Source organism: Idiotropiscis lumnitzeri, chromosome 11 (genome assembly GCF_059441095.1).
Source record: "Idiotropiscis lumnitzeri isolate Australia: NSW breed Sydney's pygmy pipehorse chromosome 11, RoL_Ilum_1.0, whole genome shotgun sequence".
Taxonomy (NCBI): Eukaryota; Metazoa; Chordata; class Actinopteri; order Syngnathiformes; family Syngnathidae; genus Idiotropiscis; species Idiotropiscis lumnitzeri.
The window spans coordinates 9,289,867-9,308,890 of NC_142401.1; the positions used below are offsets into that span (position 1 = coordinate 9,289,867).

A 19,024-nucleotide genomic window follows, 5' to 3' on the forward strand; every position below is an offset into this window, starting at 1 on the left:
TGTGGACAAGAAAATTGAGGGAGCTGAGCGAAAATCCTGCAAAAAAAACTCATTAAAATCCATTGACGAAACCGTCATTCCCATGATGCCATGCCAGTGTCGTTCTTTTCACCATTTGATATGTCGGCGTTAGAGACTCAATGACAGCTGCTCGTGCTCCCCCCACCTTCCAAAAATGCCTAGAACTGCAGTTACAGTAATTGCTCCGGCCAGCACTAAATGAGGTTCACTTAAGTGCAATTATCCCCCTCTGATCTCCCCCCGTAAAGAGACTTCTCTAACACAGAGAAGTGGGCTCACACAATGTGACTGCAAACAAGATTGAAATTGGAATCGGGGAGGCGCTTCCGAGCAGATGAATGGCTCCACGGCTCATCTGCATTCTAGTGAGGAGGCACAGCGGCTCTAATGAAGACTGAGCCACTTCCTCCTCCTCCTCCTCCTCCTCCTTCCTCCTCACCCTTAGGCCTCCAATTTGAAGTGTGAGGAGAGATTTCTTCTTCTTCAAAAAAAAAGCGTCCACTGGTTGGCATGGAGAAGCATTTGCAGCGGTGGAGGGGAATGTTTAAGCTTTTTACCTTCATTCAAGGTGAATAAGGTCAGAATTAAAAATCTGTTGCGTGACCTGGCCTGACGTTAGATTTCCCACCAGAGTTGAATTTGAAAGCAAGTTGAAAAATGGAAAGAAAAAAAAAAAGAAAACATAACATAACAGCATCGCTCAGCACTGCACAAGGTGCCCCAAATGATGGTGGTACATTGAAGGTCAAAATTGTGGAAAATATGCCTGCACTTTATTTGCCTTCATTCACAGGCCTGTGTGTTGTAAGGGCAGCATGTTGACCTAGTGTGTCTCAAGTCTGCCTCACAATTCCAAGATAGGGGGTTTGAAACTCGAGTTATTTCCACCCCACGATTATGTGGGCTTTATGAAATGAACCTTGAATATGATGAGGACCACCTTCAGTACTTTGGCTACACTGTCGAATAATTTGAGAATAAATCATTTCACAGATGATTCTATTGTTTAATCAAGTAATTGGATACATGTTGAGTGACGTGGGTGAGAGTAGAGTTAACACCCGCAAGCACAGGTTAGCTGCTGGCTGTTAACTAGTTAACCGTTAACACGTTTTGCGAACTGTTGAGAGCCTGGCCGTCAATTGTGGTCGCAGCAGCTTGTGTAATAATGTGCTCGTGTCCAGATTTTAACGTTTTTTGTTGTTGTTTTTTTTTTTTTTTAAAAAGCATTTGCCCACCAGCAGCTGTGTCTATCCTTGACTACTTGAGGGGGGCCTTACAATACGTTCTCGGGTATAACAAATAATCTAACACTGATTTCTCATGTTGGTTGTTGTGGCGCATGCCAGGATGGCCGAGTGGTCTAAGGCGCCGCGTTCAGGACCCAGTCTCCCCAGGAGGCCTGGGTTCGAATCTCGAATTTCCCCATTGTGGGACTAATAAAGGCATTATTATTATTATTATTATTATTAGTTAGGCATATTTCATCTTGTTAAAGTGTGAAAATGTTCCCTAACTTCGGACATTCTCTGTCTTTTATGCACGCCATCCTCCCGGTTCGGTGCCATTGTGCCAACTTCTTTCTAGTCCAGTCCAGGGTGCACACCGCCAGTGTCGGCCTCAGCTCATCTGTAACCCACTGAGGGCAAGCACGATAGAAAACAGATTAATAGATGATCTCTTTTGCTTTGAAAGTCGACCATTGTTACAGATTGTGTTCCAGCGGCCACTGTACAAGATCGGTACTGAATAATACTAACCCAAAAAAGTAACTACACCATATATAAAAATATATTAGCATCCTCATGAATAAATTGCCTCCTGCCAATCACGCAGCACAATAGAATTTTTGCCTGAGGGCCGAGACTTGGTGGTCTAATAGGGTTTTGCTGCAGACGGTACCTGTTGTTGGGTGCTGTCCAACCACAGTAATACGTGTGTGTGCGTGTGTGCGCGTGTGTGTGGGGAGTGGAGGGGAGGGGGTTGCGTGCATGTGTGATGAGTATGCATGTAGCCACAGGCTCAACTACCATCAGGAGTCTGATAACTGCACCACACGGATGGCCATTTGAATAATCACTTCAACAAGGGGAGAAATTAAAAAGGCGCTCAGTGGGAAGGTGGGGGGGGGGGGCTAGGCACAGGGCCACTCGCTGCATTCCAAATGAGGTACCGCGAGTCCGACAGTGAAAGCCCACCCTCCACCGCCACCACCATTTCCTTCCCACAAACACAAGCCTCACCATTGACATCCATCCAACATTGTCGCGTGTGTCTCATCATGAGTAATCTATGAAATGATGCGCAGATGGGCATTTTCTGTGGTGTGGCATTTAAATATCAAAACCACCCAAGGACTGTAAAAACTGAGGAACATTCTTTTGCGAGAAAATATATCTCTGAAGTCATACAAATACTCTTGAGATTGAACCGTCATAGTGTGTGGCGCCACGTGAGAGTCCAGTAAATCAAGACAAGCCAACTACTGTATAAGAAAACTAAACTGAAGGAAAGCTACTCACTTTTTGGAGAGACCACGAACATGTACCCGGTGTAGGGATTTGGACTAGTCGAATCAGCAACTCTGCATTAACGTTTGATGTTGACTAAGTAGTAATTACGTAGTTTGGGCATCTTGTCTTCCATTCGAACAATTTACAGAAGAGTTTTAACTATCCTTTCAGCTGATGGTCTGGCCAAAGAAGGCAACAGTCTACACAAATCTGCGCGTCTCAGAGTACCAAAATAAGATGGACCTGTCATTCAAAACAAAAGCAAATCTTTTTACAATGCGTAGGTGAGCAATGCAAGGATGTCATGCAAGGAATTGACCTGGAAGTCACTATTTTACACACAACCTAAAGTTAGAATGTATTAAAAAATATACACTTAATAAAATGTATACATAGTGCAACATAAATAAAAAAATTAATGTGTTAAATGTGACACGCATCCATCTACTGGTAAAACAAACAAATATGAGAAGCATGAACGTCCTTATGACTACATTAGTTAAAATGATTGCACCATACATTCCGGGATTGAGAATTTTTTTAACAATATTTGTACAGTTGACCCTCACTATTTGCACGGAATAGGGACTAAGACAGCAAACAAACTGCAAAAATGGGCATGGAACTGACTAATTGAAATGCATTGCTGGTATCTTTTAAATATTTATTTAATGCATTTTTTTTTCATAATTAATTGGCTCATTACTCTGTATGCTGTATTTTTATTTTTTTGCATGGGCCTCTAAAAATCCATATTTGTCGGGCACAAGTAAAAATATTAACGACATAATCGGGTTGAATTTCATACATTGTACGTTGAAAGAGTGTTTAAGTTAGTAACAACTATTAATGAATTTGTCTATGTAATTCATATTTAATTGTATTGCCAGACCACCCCCCCATACAATACAGCCTGTTCCATTTCTGGCTCTATGGTTATCAACACTCAACGCCATCAAAAGTAGTGCTTTAAGATGACACAAAAACAAGGCCAAAGAAGAAGACAGAGACTAAAGAGTAGCAGAGTTTCTCCGCCCCCAACTTGACAGCTTGGCAGGCCAACAAGCCGCCATTGACTACATGGCAGCGCTATCATGACAAAGCAAGCAAAGCTGCCGTGTTAACAATGAACAAACAGTGTTACTTGCATGAGCCTCTGACAAGCACATTTTGATCGGGCTTGGCAATGAAGTGCTGTCTCCTTGAGTGAAAATGCAATGGAATCTTGACGGGAACTTGATGTATGGGGACAGACTTTTTACTAAGTCAGTGGTGGCTTCTCGTAGACACCATTCATTTGAAGTCTGAGTACGAAGGGATGAATGTCACCTCTCAGTCCAGCCTCAGTCGCAAGAGGTCACCAATAACACCCAAAAAAGATGCGACATTTGTTGCTAATCTCTTTTTGGGAGAAAACGTTCCTAACTATAACAACTATTTTATTAATTGGGCAACACTGATTAGTCCATGCTTTGTTCTAATGCTCTAACTCCGCTGCCAGTCAGCAGAACATCCCCCATTAAATCAAGAGTGTCAAATAGATGTTAAATTTGATGTAATTCTTTATCCTTTGTGTATTTTGACAGAACTATGTCAGAGACCTTTTTTAAGACGCGGAATTGTTTCAAATGGTGAGAACATATGCGTAATACGTCAACCTTGTGACAAGAATCAGATAACCATAAAGCCTGTTCAGTAAACAAAAACACAGACACTTGAAGTTGATCTCAAAAGGAGGCAATCTTAAATGCTTCTGTGCTGTCATTTTTTTTTCTCCCAAGCATTTTCTGTAATTCAAGTCTTCGGGGTTTTGCAACCTTTATCAAGCCAAGCCATGTCACGTCATATAAAAATAGTAGGAATACTGAAAGAACGATCTAGTCTCCGTTTACTCATAAATTGATTTTGTGTGAAATGTGGGCCCGGTGAATCGAACACAAAGATCATTCTTTTTTATTAATAGCAACAGGTGGATGCACAGATTTATTGTACCTTCTGCCAAAAAATGGAAATGCATGTAATTGTAATATTATACATTGCCAGCGTAGCTAAATGAACAAAAAATAGATTTGTGATTCATAAATTATTTTATTCAGGCATAAAGTGAAATTTGATATCTTCCCACGGTGCCACTGAGTATTTCTCAAAGCATTCCACTACATCACGTCACCTAGGTTTAGAAACGCTGTATTACATAGTTGCCTGACGTCGTTGATTGCAAAAACACACTAAGCAATGCACTTCGGAAAGAAGAAAATTACGGTAAACGAGGAGGAGCTCTCATTACAGAACTATTTTCGCCCTCGTAATTCATTCGCTCCAGGTTTAAACTGTCACTATCATAAAACTTTTATGAAGTCTACTGCCAGCGTTTTAGTCAATGACTATTATATTATCAGTCTATATGTGTTATCCCACCGTTTGTGTTCAAATATCTGTTTGCTGAAGGATTAAAACACAGCAACACTGATGCTATTCGTCAGACCGTCTATGGTGTTTTGTATTTTGTGTGTGTTTGCTAAACAGACTTAAGACTTATTTAAAGCAACCCTATGTGGTTGTTTCAAACAGAAAATACATAACGGTCTTTGTTGTACATGTAGTTTGATAGTAAACATCAATTGGGACAAGCATTAAACAGCTTGAAGCCTCTTTTTTCGGGGGGAAAATATCTCACTATATGCCAAATTGCAACTTGTGAAGTGTGTTGAATTAACTGCTAACAGGCAGTGCGCATAACTTAAATCTTAGGGTTGCAGAATATTGGGGAAAAACATGCGATATGGGTGTTGACTATTGCAATATTAATATTTCTGCAACATTTAATACGGACCTAAACTACATCTTTATTACCTAATTAAAGAAGTCCGTATTTTAATGTGGAAAAATAAGCAGGCTCAATGTATTCTAATCTAATTTAGTTATTTAGAGTGTTAGTAATGCCCCTGAATATTGACCTTCCATCGGATGTTGACTTTGAAGTAACAACTCACCGTTAAACAAGCGTGTGCGCGCATAAAGACACTGTGAGGACGTGTAGAGCTGCATGCACGAATACTCATTCACATTTAAAGGAAGGGTGATTAATATGCAAAATCAAGTCTGACCTTTCTTTGCGGGTGCTGAGTAATATTAAGGGCATTTCTTTCAGTCTGACGTGGGTTGGGACAGTCAGAGGATGGAGGGAGGCATAATCTCTCCATCCAACCATTTTCAAAACTGTTTGTCATCATTAGAGTCACGAGTGAGCTGGAACCTATCCCAGGTGACTTGCACTCTGGACTGGCCAGCCAATCGCAGAGCAGACGCTGTATAGACAAACATATAGTCGGTGGGATCGTCTTTAATGACCCTAAAATGCATGTTTTTGGAATGTGAAAGCCAGAGTATAAGGAGAAAATCCACTCAAGCGCAGGGAGAACATGTAAACTCCACTCCAGGTTTGAATCTAGAACCCCTTGACTGCGTCCCATACGTGATAACCACTAGCGGGTATGCATGACGCAGTCATAAATATAACACCTCGTTGGACAAAAAGAAGTGCTCAGTGGCTGCCATACTATTTTTCATTTGACTGTTTAAGAGTTTTTCATTTAAATATTTATTGAGATTATGACTTAACGACTGTGTGAGCAGAAGATAGTAACATATTTTACATTTTTAAAATAGCATGACGCACCACCAAACAAAGTGTCACAAAAAGTGTATACAGAAAGGCAAAATATTCTGATCCCTTGCACGAAGAGCAAAACAGAAAGGCAATAACTGACATCCCCCTATAAAAAAATTGAATTGCCAATATTATGAATTTAAATTGTAAATATACCACAAACTGTGATCCCAAAACACTTGAATATCATTTCAAACTCATTTTCTAATATTACTCTGACAAACAGCTTACACACAAAGTGCTCGTTTACATGCACATGGCAAAGACTCACCACAATTTCACTTACAACCCAGGCTAAACTCAACTCCACCCCATCATACAAAGCTTGTCTTTCACACAAGATGCATCACTTCACCATATTTCCTTTACAACAATTGACAAGGAATTGGTGACATCTTGGGACGGTTCAGTAAGAACAAAAAAATGCAAAAAGTCAAGTTTTTGTGCAAATAGCTGGTGGTCGGTTTCACAGAAATAAGTCAATTTGTGAATAGCAAACCAAGAATAGACAGTGGTTCAATACGGTACTAGTCTGAAATAACGATGAGCGGTGGTTGAAAAGCATGTCATTGTTCTGACTGTCACTGTGTCTGGTGTAGACGGACGATAATATATATATACGCTACATTCAATGAATAATAATAATAGTAATTTCCAGACAAGACAAATTAAACTGGATGAAACGGTGGGCGACTGGTTAGCACGATGGTCTCACAGTGGAGAGGTCGTGGGATTGATTCAGGCTGTGGCGTTTGCAAGTTCTCCCAGTGCCTGCGTGGGTTTCCTCCGGGTACTCCGGTTTACTCCCACATTCCAAAAACATGCATGGTTGATTGGACACTCTAAATTGCCCATGGTATGAGTCTGAGTCTGGCAACCAGTTCAGGGTGTAACCCGCCTGCTGCCCCCACGACCCTCGTGAGGAGAAGCGGTACAGATAATGGATGGATGGAAATTCTTGCGGCACACCTGATAATTTCTCAGACACTGTTGCAACTTCAGTACAGATTCGACGCTGTAGGACCGAGGCTATCGTAAATCGAGGACACCTCGATATTAACATGCACATGGGGGTGACACGCTCCTAATGTAAATTCAAACAGCATTGTTATTATTTTTTTTAGGGGGTGGGGGGGTCCAGCTCTCGCGTTTATGAGGCCGAACGTGTGTACCTAATGTAGTGGCCGGGCGCCGGGTTGCATATGCTGCACTTGTTGAGCCTCGGAGCACAAGTATGAGTATATTTATGTTCGGGAGGAATTCAATGGCGGTGTGCGAGGAGTAGACGATTGACAGTGAGGGAGGGGGGGGACACACTGCAACAGCTGTGAGTCAAATGCAACCAGGGCACGCAGGAAAGCCAAATCACACACACAGGCGCGCGGTCGCACACACACACACACACACGCATTAGGACGAAGAGACACACGCACACACATTTCCTACTGCACAGTGCACACGCATACCAAACAGCTAGCCTAGCTGTGAGAGAGAGCTGGGGTACGTCACTACAATACACCCAGAAAAGAGGGTGTCTCCCCCCGCCTAGCCACCCTACGCGCGCCCCCTGCCACGGCGAGCGGAAAGCTGTCAACCAGGGCCTGCGCGCCGGGTTCAACCCCCCGCCCCTCCTCCCTACTCGGTGTGAGAACTTGAACGCAGCACACTTTGCCCGACAAAAAGTCGTCCATTTCTCGGGCCCTAGTTCAACTTGCATGTCCGAGTAGCTCACTTACTCTGTGGGGGGAGAGGCTGATGTTGACGGTGGTCTCCGTAATCCTCGCGTTAGTTTCGCACTTAACTGCTCCCGCCTTCTGACGCCGTCCGCCTCCTGTGGCCCGGCGGGTTCCCCGAGCGTGTCCCCCGCGCGGTCGAACGCTTGTCGTCACGGGTAAAGAGCCGCCGAAGGTTCGCCGGTGTGCCTGCCGTGCCGTGGCGTCCCTTCACTGCTTCTCTATCTCAGCCTGCTTTCTCCCCGCTTCGCCTCTCGCTCAGCGGCCGAGCCAACATCCGGGACTCTCCGCGCACTAGCCGGATCTACTTTCTGACGAACGTCGACGCGCAAGAACGGTTGTTGTCCTACCACCCCCCCCCTCTCACCCCTCTATCCCGGTCGCCGTCACTACCGCTATAAAAAAATAGTGCGAATTAATAAATGAGATTTTTTTAGGAAATACTTTATTAGTAATTTCATATACAAATGAGTACTAAAATCACATTAATATAATATACCGTTTATGTATATGTATATATTTATTTTATATATTTATTCATCTATACATGTACTGTATGTTTGTACTGTATGGGTGAATAATATAATGAGGCGTATGCCATACTTGATTGTTTTCTAAGCTTTGTTGCTTTAATAAAGTTTCATATTTCAATCAAATAATGCATTAATTAATTTTACAAGTTTTAATAACTACCGTAGTTCTGGGAGCACACATTTATTACTGCCACTGCTCATCAATAACTAAAACGTTTAAGCATGGTTAAAAAATAGAAAATCAATGTTAATAATAAGTCCTAAATCACATCTGTAAAAAGAAAAATAAGCTATGAATACACATACACAAATGAAAAAAATGTCACTATTTCCTGTACCATTGTTATTCATCTGACGGAGTGTTCAGTTGTATATTTACTGTGATTAGTGGACGCTTAATTGAGAAATAGGAAACTATTAATATCCGTGCACAAACTGGCTAGGTGACTTCTTTGTAGAGTGAAGAAAATGATTGCGACAGCCAGTCTACATTATTCAGCAATGCAACAGCGTCCCCTGTTGATTAATTACTGGTACTATTAAAACATAGATTAAAAAGTCTCACCAATATACACTGCACAAAGAAAACCTTACATTTTACCACCGATTTTCTTCGTGGAAAAAAAAAGAGTTTAACAACATATACGATTAATTTAACATCAAATTTCAAACTATAGAGCCTTTGTCACTTCCTCAAAACGTGCTGTGTCTGTGCAAAATATATTGAATTACTATGTTCCTTTCAACTGTAAACAAATTTATATGGATGACTTCAGCAAAGAATGGCTATATGATGGAGATAAATATCTGGTGAATATACTATTAGTGGCATATAAAAAGCCATTACTAGAAGCTAGTGTAATGTGGAACCACCTAACCAAGATCAATGGATGACAATTGTTGAGGAAAGCCGGATAATGGTGATGAAGATGATGACTTTCCGTATGAGACTGCAGGATACTCAACGAGACCAGAAATTGGGAAAATGGACTATGTTCAAGAACTCAACGGTGAATAACGATTAACATAAAAAAAGAAGAGGAAGGGAAACTGATATGCGCTCAAATGTAACTACCATGATGTTGCTGTGTTACTTTTTTCTTTTTCTCACTTTCTTTTCATTTTTCTTCTTCACAGCCCGTTAAGAATTTATAAAGGTCAATAAATATCAAAGTTAAAAAAATTGCACTTTCCCAATAAAAACAATTCACGACAAAAAAAACCCTCTCAAAATAATTTAACTAAAAGCATATTTGTACACTCTATATAAGGTCCTTTGGGAACTGTTTTGTAATTAGTTATCTTGGTGTTATTATTTTTATTTCACAAAAAAAGGCATTTAAACAGGAGCGTGTTGACTTCTATTCATCCATCCAGCATTATGTAGTGGTGGTAGTACCACAGATATCCATTTAGGGGCACTAGTGTGTTTATAAATAAAGCGAAGAAGAGGAATCTTCAATTCTAGGAAGTGCGGTCCTCGGTTCGGCGTTCTGTTCTGGACGTTTTCTTCACACCTTGGACTCTAAATGTAAGACTTTTTTTCCCCACAATAATTAAATTACGGTGACCACACGGACACATGAGGAAGTCGCTGACAAACTTTTGTTCGTGCAAAAGTGACAGCTTTAGGTGACAGCTCTGGGTTTTGTCATTTCTGTCCTCTGGCTGGGCGAGAAATGGAAATGAAAGTGATTGGGTGACTTAGTTTAACTTCGCAGCAAATATTACACAATACAATACAACTATTTATACAGCGCATTTCACAACAGCTGGAGCTGTATCAAAGCGCTTTCCATACAATGCAATAAAAATTAGCGGGAAATTAGAGCACAAACTGACGCATAGAAACTTATATTCAATAGATATTTTACATTCCTTCGGTGTAGACAATTTATTATCAATTTATAGACTTTACATTTCTTGACGAATACTAGCAACAAATTGCTGATTAACACCATATTGCACTAATCACTTGCATTTTAGTGTCAATTTACAAAAGAAAGACATACATACAAACAAACATATTTTAAACGTGACCAGAGTGCTGTACACTTACAATTATGTCGTTAGATCCTTTTATTTAAAAATGTCTTAACACTGAAAATGCACGAACATAAATTGATCGTCATATACTGGTTTAGTCCATAGAATGTCAGAAAATGGGCACCAATTTAAAACAAATAATTTACGTCTTTTTCTACATGATCACAATTCTTTGGGGTAGGGGGGCGTTAGGATGTTACAAGTGTACAATGAAAGAGTTTTGAACACACACCACACAGGTTGCATTATGATTAACAATTTAAGACAAATATTAATCAGTAATACAATGAAATACCAGCAAATAAATCAATCACTACTTAGTCAAACAGGCAAATTAATAAAAAAAATAATAAATAAAATACATTGCCGACCCTGGTGACAAGTGACATGCTGTACCTTGATAATTATCTTTCACATTCTTTCCCATCCGTGTGCCGCCTCCCTCTCAGCCAGCCATGGCAGAACCCAGAGGTTCTTCCATCGATGGCAAGCTGGCCGAAGACTTCGCTGCTCCCTCCCATGTGGACGAGGTTCGGGAAAAGATGACCGCCTTCGCCAGGCTCCACTTTGAGGCGGGCCGCCGCGTGGTCCTCATCACATCGGGTGGCACCAAAGTCCCGCTGGAGTCGCGTACTGTTCGCTTCCTGGACAATTTCAGCAGCGGCAGGAGGGGAGCGCAGTCCGCAGAGTACTTCTTGGATGCGGGTTACGCCGTCATCTTCTTGCACAGACATCGCTCACTCTACCCGTACGCTCGCACATTCTCCTCACTCAACATGCTGGACGCCTTGCAGTTCTCAAGTGGGGCTCAAGAACCGGACCGCGTGGTGGTGAACCCACAGGTGTTGCCTAACATCGCCAAAGTGCTGAAGAAGTATCAGGAAGTCACAGATGCCCAACTTCTGCTCCCCATCGAGTTCAGCACTCTGTCTGACTATCTGCACCTCCTCAAGGCATCAGCGCAGGCCCTCAGCGCCATCGGTAGACGTGAAAGCCTGTAGCATCAGCTCGTATTTAGAATGTCTCTAACAGACTTCTGTATTTCAGGATCAAAGGCCATGTTTTACTTGGCGGCGGCTGTGTCGGATTTCTACATCCCCGCCTGTGACATGCCAGAGCACAAAATCCAGTCTTCCAACGGACCGCTTCAAGTGAGCCATAATTATCCTATCTTACATTTTAAAAATGAGTTAAGATGTTAAAGATCTGTATGTGTGAACCTCGCTGAAGCTAAGCTAATGTGGGCTATTTAAAAATCTCAACAATGAATCCTTACCTGCCTGCAGCTAAGCTTGAAGATGGTGCCCAAAATTTTGTCCCCGCTGGTGAAAGACTGGGCGCCGCAGGCCTTTGTCATATCCTTCAAATTGGAAACTGACGCCGCCATCCTGCTGGACAAGGCCCGACGAGCGCTGGACACGTACAGGCACCAGGCGGTGGTCGCCAACGTGCTGGACTCGCGGCGTGGCCATGTGGTGGTGGTGACGCCCAACAGCCAGCACGAGGTGGTCCTCTCCAAGGAGGACGTCGACAACCAGGTGGAGATCGAGGAGAGGATCGTGACGAATTTGACAGCGGCGCATGAGCGCTTCATTGAACAACAAGCGGGCTAACCGCCATCCCTGTCATTACCTGCATGTCTTGATTCTTAGTTTCATTATTTGATCGCAAAAAAATCATGAAATTTTTGTATAAACGTGTTTAAGAATCATGGATGTTAAGGAGCCAAATTATTTAGTTTGAGGCCTAAACAAGTTACCGGACTTAAAGGGGAAGTCAAGTCCAAACTTTTCTTTACAATAATTTGTCTTATGCGCCCTGACAAGTCTAAACATGGCATTCTGATTAATATTATGTATTTGCAATATTCGTTAAGCAGCACAATCGCTCAATTTTTATCCATCTCAAGGAGCGGCCATTTTGCCACTTGCTGTTGACTCAAAATGACATCACATGGCTCAGCTAACAACCAATCACTGCTCATCTATTTTCTGGGTTTGGTCGTGATGATCGCACCATGAGCCGTTCGGCACTTATGTCATTTCCAGTTGACAGCAAGTCACAAAATGGCAAGGACTGTTAAAAAAAAAAGGTGGATTTTTCTACTTAATTCATATTCCACAAATGCAATATTAATCAGAATGTCGTATTTAGACTAGTGGAGGCGCATATAAAATATAATTGGAAAGAAAATTTTGAACTTGACTTCCCCTTTAAGAGGCAAAGATTGTGATCATTTTAACGTTGGATCTATTTTCTTTTTTTACAGCCGACATGGCTTGATCAAATCTGAACCCCACACTGCACGCACTTAATTACTTTTTGTTGCTGAGCAAGTTTAAAAATCAGTTTGTTACAACCCATGTATAAAATGAGCACATTGCAGATGTATCATTATTTCTCGCACTTTGTTCTCATATGACACAATCTGAGAAAATAAGTTTTACTTGAAAAATGTCCCAAATCTCTAACAACTTTAAAAAAATAATTGAAATGTTCAATGATTGACATTCTATAATTTCAATGTTGTTTCTAACAATGTTTTAAACCTGCTATTCAAGAACTTATTAAAGACTGTAAAAAGTTTATTCACTTTGCATGATGTCAGTATTTTTATGAAACTCTGATTTAACACGGTTAGTCTTTTTAACAGCGTAAGCTCATCGCACGAGACAAAGCTTTGTAGCACAATGGGGTGTTTCCTTTTGTTACTTGAGTTTGATACTCTTCTTGACTCCTGCACGGATACCGGACAGTTCTCCGCTGTATCTCGTCTCCTCCCGCCGAACTTCACGGACCTAATAAACACACAACCAGTCGACGTATAACAAAAGCATACCCTGGAACTAACTTCACGTGTAGTTAATACACACCTGGCCCTTTCTGCGGATCTTAGCCCGCCTGAACTTCTCCCGATGCTTGACTCGAGGGTTGCGGTCAATCTTCTTCCTCTTAGGAGTGAGTCCTCTGTTCTTGGCCATCTAAGACAAGGGTCGGGGCACAAAATTAGGATTTGTTTGAGATCATTTTGTATTCTTCGGATCATCCCTTTGACAAATTGAGTAATCGGATCTTTTTTGCTAAACAGTGACGTGTACAACGGCAGCAACATTGGTCCTCTGTGGATAAATGAAATGAGATTTTGTTTACTGGCTTTTTATGTAATTGAATTATATGAGTTCTTCGATGAGTTGCAGCCCTCACTTACCTGATACGTAATGCCTCTCTTCGCCTCTGAGTCTAACTCTTCCTCATCCACATCTTTCACCCTGCAACAATGTCAACAATAAAGAAAACGTTGATTTTTTTTTTTTTTTTTTACATCCTGAGTTCAAAATCTACTCACTCTTCAGTTGTTTGTAGTTGGCGCTTCCTCTTCAATTTCAATTTCAACTTCATCCTTTCCTCTACTTCTCTGTAGAATTGCAGAGCCGCCTCCTCATCCAGGTCCGAGTCAGAGGCAGCGACCGTCGCTGGCACCACTTTGCTGGAATCCTGTGTCCACAAATGTGCCCTCATTAGCATCTGCATTAACCGCAAGTAATGGACCATATGCATGGCAGCACATCAAACATATCCGGAGGAAAGTGTAGAGATGGTCACAAGTCTTCACTTGTTTCAAGTTACTGGGGCACCATCTGGTGGACTTGTGTAATAGGTATATTCAATAGTTCGGGCCTGATACTTTTCAGGGCTGATGTGTCATCAAATATGATTTTTTTTATTTTCATTTTTTTTTAAAAGATGAAGCAATAGCCCCTGCAGCTAATTTTGAGGTGAGCAGGCTGGTATTTGACCTTGTGTTGTAAATCTGTGAATGGCTCATTACATCAGATACAGATGCTTGGATTGCTTTACCGACACTTGAATAACTGGAACAATTAGAAAGGTAATAGTCAACAATGTCATTCCAAGGGTTTCAAGCTGTCATTGTTCTCCCTGTGTGTTGGGTTATCCGCAGGTCAGCATGCCGTCATACCAAAAACGTGGATATGGTGTGTTCATAGAGTCTATTAGCTTCGATTTTTTTTACCTTGTCTTTTTTGTTGGATACAGCACGTTTCTTCTCAGCCGCTGGTCTATTGGTGATCTCGTCGTCCTCCTGAGCAGCCAGCAGCTTGCTGTACTGCGGTGCCAGACGGGCATCAACTAAGCTCAGTTCATTGATGAGCTGCAGTCAGGAAGACACAGGTAATAGATTACTTTTCATTTAGAAATTGAAACGGTCCTCATCCCAATTTTCCCAGGGCAATGTTGAACAGTTTTTGTTCAAATGCTCAAACTCCATCTTGAACATCAGCTTTAGATACCACAACATGATTCAATTTGGGTCAGTGCTGAAATGTTAAGCAGCTTTTGATTCACTATTTGAAAGTTAGGACAAAAATTAAATCGTGATCAACTCATTATCACACCATGCATGAATGAATCTGTAAAGACTTACATTTCTATAAGTGAGCAGTCGTTCGATGACCGGATGGTTGTGAGCGGGGATTCGTTTGGCTTTGAGCACCAGGTAGAAGCTGATGTTTGTACAATAACTGAAATGGAAAGTGTTAGAAGTTCAGGATTTGGCAATTGAGACTCCTTCACTCGTGAACGTCACAGTTTGAAATTACTGTTGTTACTCACTTGAGGTAAAGCTGGTGTTTTGTCCTCAGGTAGTCGGCACCCTTTTGGAAACAGAAGGTAGAATTGTTTCAGTGGAAGAAATGACGTAACTAGACAGCCTTGTCTTAAATGAATGCCTTTCAAATGAGACTGAGCATTGTTTCCACATGTTCACTTTTAGAACATATCCATGCTTTCACCATTATACCCCCGGGATCAAGAATTACAGAACACGTTGCACTGCATATTTTTTGTCTTGCTGCATATGGTACACTGGTTACCATGACAACTGGGAGTGGAGCTCAAGCATTGCTTCTACTTGTGTTAGCTGAGCCTCAAGTGCATGAAAAAAAGCAATAGCAAGACGAGACAGAAACTAGTAGCATCTGCATCAAAGTATCCCGCAGAACACACACGTTGATTAGACGATCAATAAAAAGGTGAAATAGGTCACCTTTCCCGGTGGGATCTTTCCATTTTCGACCATCTGCATGAGTGGCTGCAGCTGGTCCTTCATTTCTGTAAGCTGCACATCAACAATTCCATTTAGCATCCATTTCATTTGTTGCTTTTGGTAAGCAGCTCGCTCTTTGTCTGTGTACCTTTTCTTTGAAGTCTTGAATGAGTTCAAGTAACTCGGGCGACTCTTTCTTGAGCAGTTTCATTTTCTCCTTGTGGGACATTTGCTTCAAGTCCTTGACGATCTTCTCCTTTTCTACAACTGTCGACTCGGTCTGCTCCTCTGGAGCAAACTCCTTTATGTGGCGCCACATGAAAGAAACAAAGAAATAAGTTCATTGTGCAAACAGGTGAGCATTTCGTGGCGGGTGAAGCATGATCTTATAAATACCTGGAAAAAGTTTAAGTCGTAATCCTCCTCGCTGAGATGTTCTGCCAAACGTTTTTGGATTTTCTTGGCTTCTTCTTCCTCCTCCTCCTCTTCCTCGGCTACCAACTCATTGTGCGACTTTTTCTCTGTCAACATACAACGGAAACATGTTAGGCACAGTGGATGTATTTTTTGGGTAGTATTATGTTGACGGGAATGTGCAATATTAGCAATGTAATAAATAATAGAACTTGAATCAAACGGTGCCCGAGAACTCAAAAAAGCTGCTGGGTTTTTTTTTTTTTAGCACAGGGATTCCAACCAACAGCAACAGAAAATATACATACAGTATAAGCCTATAACAAATAAATAAAGATGACCAAAATTAAATTTTTTCTGTTTTTTTATTAATTGCAGCCTTTGAGGTTTGAAATTTGCCATGGACTACATTGCAATGTGATTTTAATTTCATTTATTATTGTAAACACCCCTCGCCACAAAATAAAGAAATACAGTCTGCTCACTTGTAGCCACATAGTCGGAGTCATAGAACATCTTCTTCTTGTTGCCCCATGCAAGATCATTGGGAAGCTCTGAGGAAGACAATACAAATAATGTAAAGCAAGTTTAAAGTGCACCAGCCTCAGAACCTGGCAGACTCACGGCTCACCTTCCTCTTTCTTCCCCTCAAGATCACTCTCCATGTCAGTGCCTTCGTCCTCCTCCTCCTCCTCCTTCTCCTCCTCATCATCATCTTGATCATCGTCGTCGTCATCCGTTTCAGAATAATCCAAGGCCATCACTTCCTCCTACAGAAATGAGCATAACTTTCCTTCGGAAGTTGAACTCATGAGTTAATGATGAACTCCAAAAGGAAAACTGGATCAAACCTCATCATCCTGCTCCTCCTCATCGCTCTGCAACTTAACGCCACTGGCGAGGAGTTTCTGTGAGGAAAAGTCCAAAAATATGAACAGTTAAAAACTAGTAATAAAAAAACATACACAGATGATTAAAAACAAATCATTAACAGTCAAAAATGAACATAAAGTAGTCCATAAACATCAGCAATCGTGTTCCAATAATAAGTTGAAGAGTTCAAACACAAATGCCAACGTTTCTACTTTTTCTATAAATTGGAAAAATGAAAATAAATAAATAAATCAGCCTCTAGATTAAAGATAATCAATTTATTGATGAAGGTATTTCGACCTTCTAAAATTACACATTTTACGAAATTAAGAGATAGATTAAATCAAACAATTAGCTGCATTTTATAGAACATTGGAATCATGAAAAGATGACAAGATTAAAAACTTACCTCAATCTTCTCATCGTGAAACTCATCAATTTTGTCCCTGGTGTTCTGAAATGAGAAATTTAACATTGCAAGATTAATACAAAAATTTATTTTCATTCATATATTATACAAATTTAAAGAAAGTACACGCGGGAAATCATGGCGGATGGACCAGTAAATGCTCTTATGAAAAACTCTATTTACTACCTCCCGATTCTCTGTGTTCATTCATTTTGTGGCGTGTTCACCCCAAACTGTTACCAATAGTTTATTGAAGAAAAAAAAAAAGAGTTGTGAACAACCACAAAAAAAAACTTGAGTAGTTTGAGCTTTGGCATTAGACAACAAACTAGTTAAGACTAAATCAACAGCCTCAATCACAAATTCCAACTTTCACTTGTGATCAAACCCATATATAAACAGTCACGATAAATATTCAAAATAGTCGTCAAAACACACAGAAAAAAACGACTTACTTTATCAGGGTCAGCCACGTTTTTGTAACCCTCTGGGTCACCTTCATCATATTGTTGCTTTTTAACGGGCCTCGGGATCTTTTTACGCCTATTTAAAGAAAGACAACGGAGAAAGGAGAGGACTCATGAACGCATGCCAGCAATACAAACAAGATGAAGTGACTATAAAACACAGACTTTGGTTTTGAATAGATACCAACTGCGCAAACGGTGTCAGTGGTGATTTGGCTGAGGAATTATTTTTGTCCTCGTTTTCCTAAAGAAACTTACAATCACTCCTGAAAACAATAACTAAACAAAAGAGATCTAGTCATAACTACAATGTTGTAATTACGTCAAGCACAATGAGTTATCTTGTGCATAAAGTGAATAATATAAGTAAAGCTGCACTGGCTTCATACAAACATACACAGAATTACATATAAATAGAATTGAAAACTGCCCACCTTGAAGCAGTATTGGACAAAGAGACTGATAACTACATCTTTTGAGTATAGGTTATCAACTCCTCGTATCAACTCCTCACAGAGGATAAAGAATATAACTGGGCGTACTGCTATATAGTCAAATTGACAAATACTGGATAGATGATTATATAGATAAAACAGACAGGGTGGCAAATTTAATTTACTATGTGGAGGAATAAAATATATTCTGATTTTAAAAAACCTTCAGAGAGCGATGCCTCACCTTTGAAGACTTATTCATCAACCAATTTTCTCAAGATTTAGTCGACTGACGTGTTAAGAAATACAGTCGACTAAAATATAAGATGATTACCGAATGTACGAGTTAAGTTCATCACCGTTTGAGACAAACAATGATTAAAAAAGTTATAACGTGTTACCGTTTGTCGAAGACGTAACTTCACGCTGATGTTAGCTATCATTAGCCAGACTCACCTCAATGCTCGAACCATTGTGCAGGAATTTAATACAGCATCCGACAAACGAGACCAAAAAAAACAGTAATTATGTTTAGAACAAGTGACTCGTTACGCGACTCGAATCCTAATCAGCCCAAGTAGTAAACATTGATCACATTGCTCCGGTCTGAACATGTGCTTCCGCAAACTCTTCTTCTTCAGCATCTTATTGAATTGCGACGTGAACGATTACAAGAACAGCGCCACTCAGTAAGTGGTAGAAAGCGAGAACTGCATCTGCTTAAAATTACCTAAACTAGTGGGGAACTAAGTGGGGAAAATGTGATGTGAACGTTTAAACAAATGAGGAAAATACATTTATACATCTACACATCCACGGTCTCTGTTGCTGTACAAAATCTTGCGT

At 40.8% G+C, this 19,024-nt stretch overlaps 3 protein-coding genes across 3 annotated transcripts in view; 1 reads left to right on the plus strand and 2 right to left on the minus strand.

Annotated features, from left to right (window-relative positions):
* Positions 1-8,222, minus strand: part of foxj3 (forkhead box J3) — a 98,107-nt gene extending 89,885 nt beyond the window's left edge. The window contains exon 1 of the mRNA XM_088309610.1: positions 7,941-8,222. The gene's annotated coding sequence lies outside the window, so the exon portion shown is untranslated. The remainder of the gene's footprint in view (positions 1-7,940) is intronic.
* A 1,638-nt stretch (positions 8,223-9,860) lies between these two features.
* ppcs (phosphopantothenoylcysteine synthetase) lies at positions 9,861-13,104 on the plus strand. Its single transcript, XM_088309760.1, has 4 exons — positions 9,861-10,001; positions 10,966-11,497; positions 11,564-11,667; positions 11,803-13,104. The coding sequence occupies exons 2-4, from the start codon at positions 10,972-10,974 to the stop codon at positions 12,127-12,129; spliced, it is 957 nt and encodes a 318-aa protein (XP_088165886.1). The 5' UTR covers positions 9,861-10,001; positions 10,966-10,971; the 3' UTR covers positions 12,130-13,104.
* On the minus strand, positions 13,081-18,830 carry utp3 (UTP3 small subunit processome component). The gene is made up of 16 exons (XM_088309759.1): positions 18,635-18,830; positions 17,733-17,820; positions 17,278-17,322; positions 16,847-16,903; positions 16,627-16,765; positions 16,481-16,549; positions 15,978-16,102; positions 15,730-15,882; positions 15,582-15,653; positions 15,149-15,189; positions 14,961-15,057; positions 14,550-14,687; positions 13,863-14,011; positions 13,725-13,785; positions 13,390-13,497; positions 13,081-13,314 (listed from the first exon to the last, which is right to left on the minus strand). Exons 1-16 carry the CDS (start codon positions 18,649-18,651, stop codon positions 13,225-13,227), a joined length of 1,449 nt encoding a protein of 482 aa, XP_088165885.1. The 5' UTR covers positions 18,652-18,830; the 3' UTR covers positions 13,081-13,224.
* Positions 18,831-19,024: the final 194 nt, after the last annotated feature.

What these genes read in the sequence shown, in the direction of transcription:
- utp3 (XM_088309759.1), bottom strand. An exon ending in TTCAAGACTTCAAAGAAAAG is followed by an intron (nt 15,654 to 15,729) that starts GTACACAGACAA and finishes GTTGATGTGCAG; the next exon opens with CTTACAGAAATGAAGGACCA. An exon ending in AAACACCAGCTTTACCTCAA is followed by an intron (nt 15,058 to 15,148) that starts GTGAGTAACAAC and finishes TTTCCATTTCAG; the next exon opens with TTATTGTACAAACATCAGCT.
- ppcs (XM_088309760.1), top strand. Translation starts at nt 10,972, where the DNA reads ATGGCAGAACCCAGAGGTTCTTCCATCGATGGCAAGCTGGCCGAAGAC. An exon ending in GCAGGCCCTCAGCGCCATCG is followed by an intron (nt 11,498 to 11,563) that starts GTAGACGTGAAA and finishes TCTGTATTTCAG; the next exon opens with GATCAAAGGCCATGTTTTAC. An exon ending in CTTCCAACGGACCGCTTCAA is followed by an intron (nt 11,668 to 11,802) that starts GTGAGCCATAAT and finishes ACCTGCCTGCAG; the next exon opens with CTAAGCTTGAAGATGGTGCC.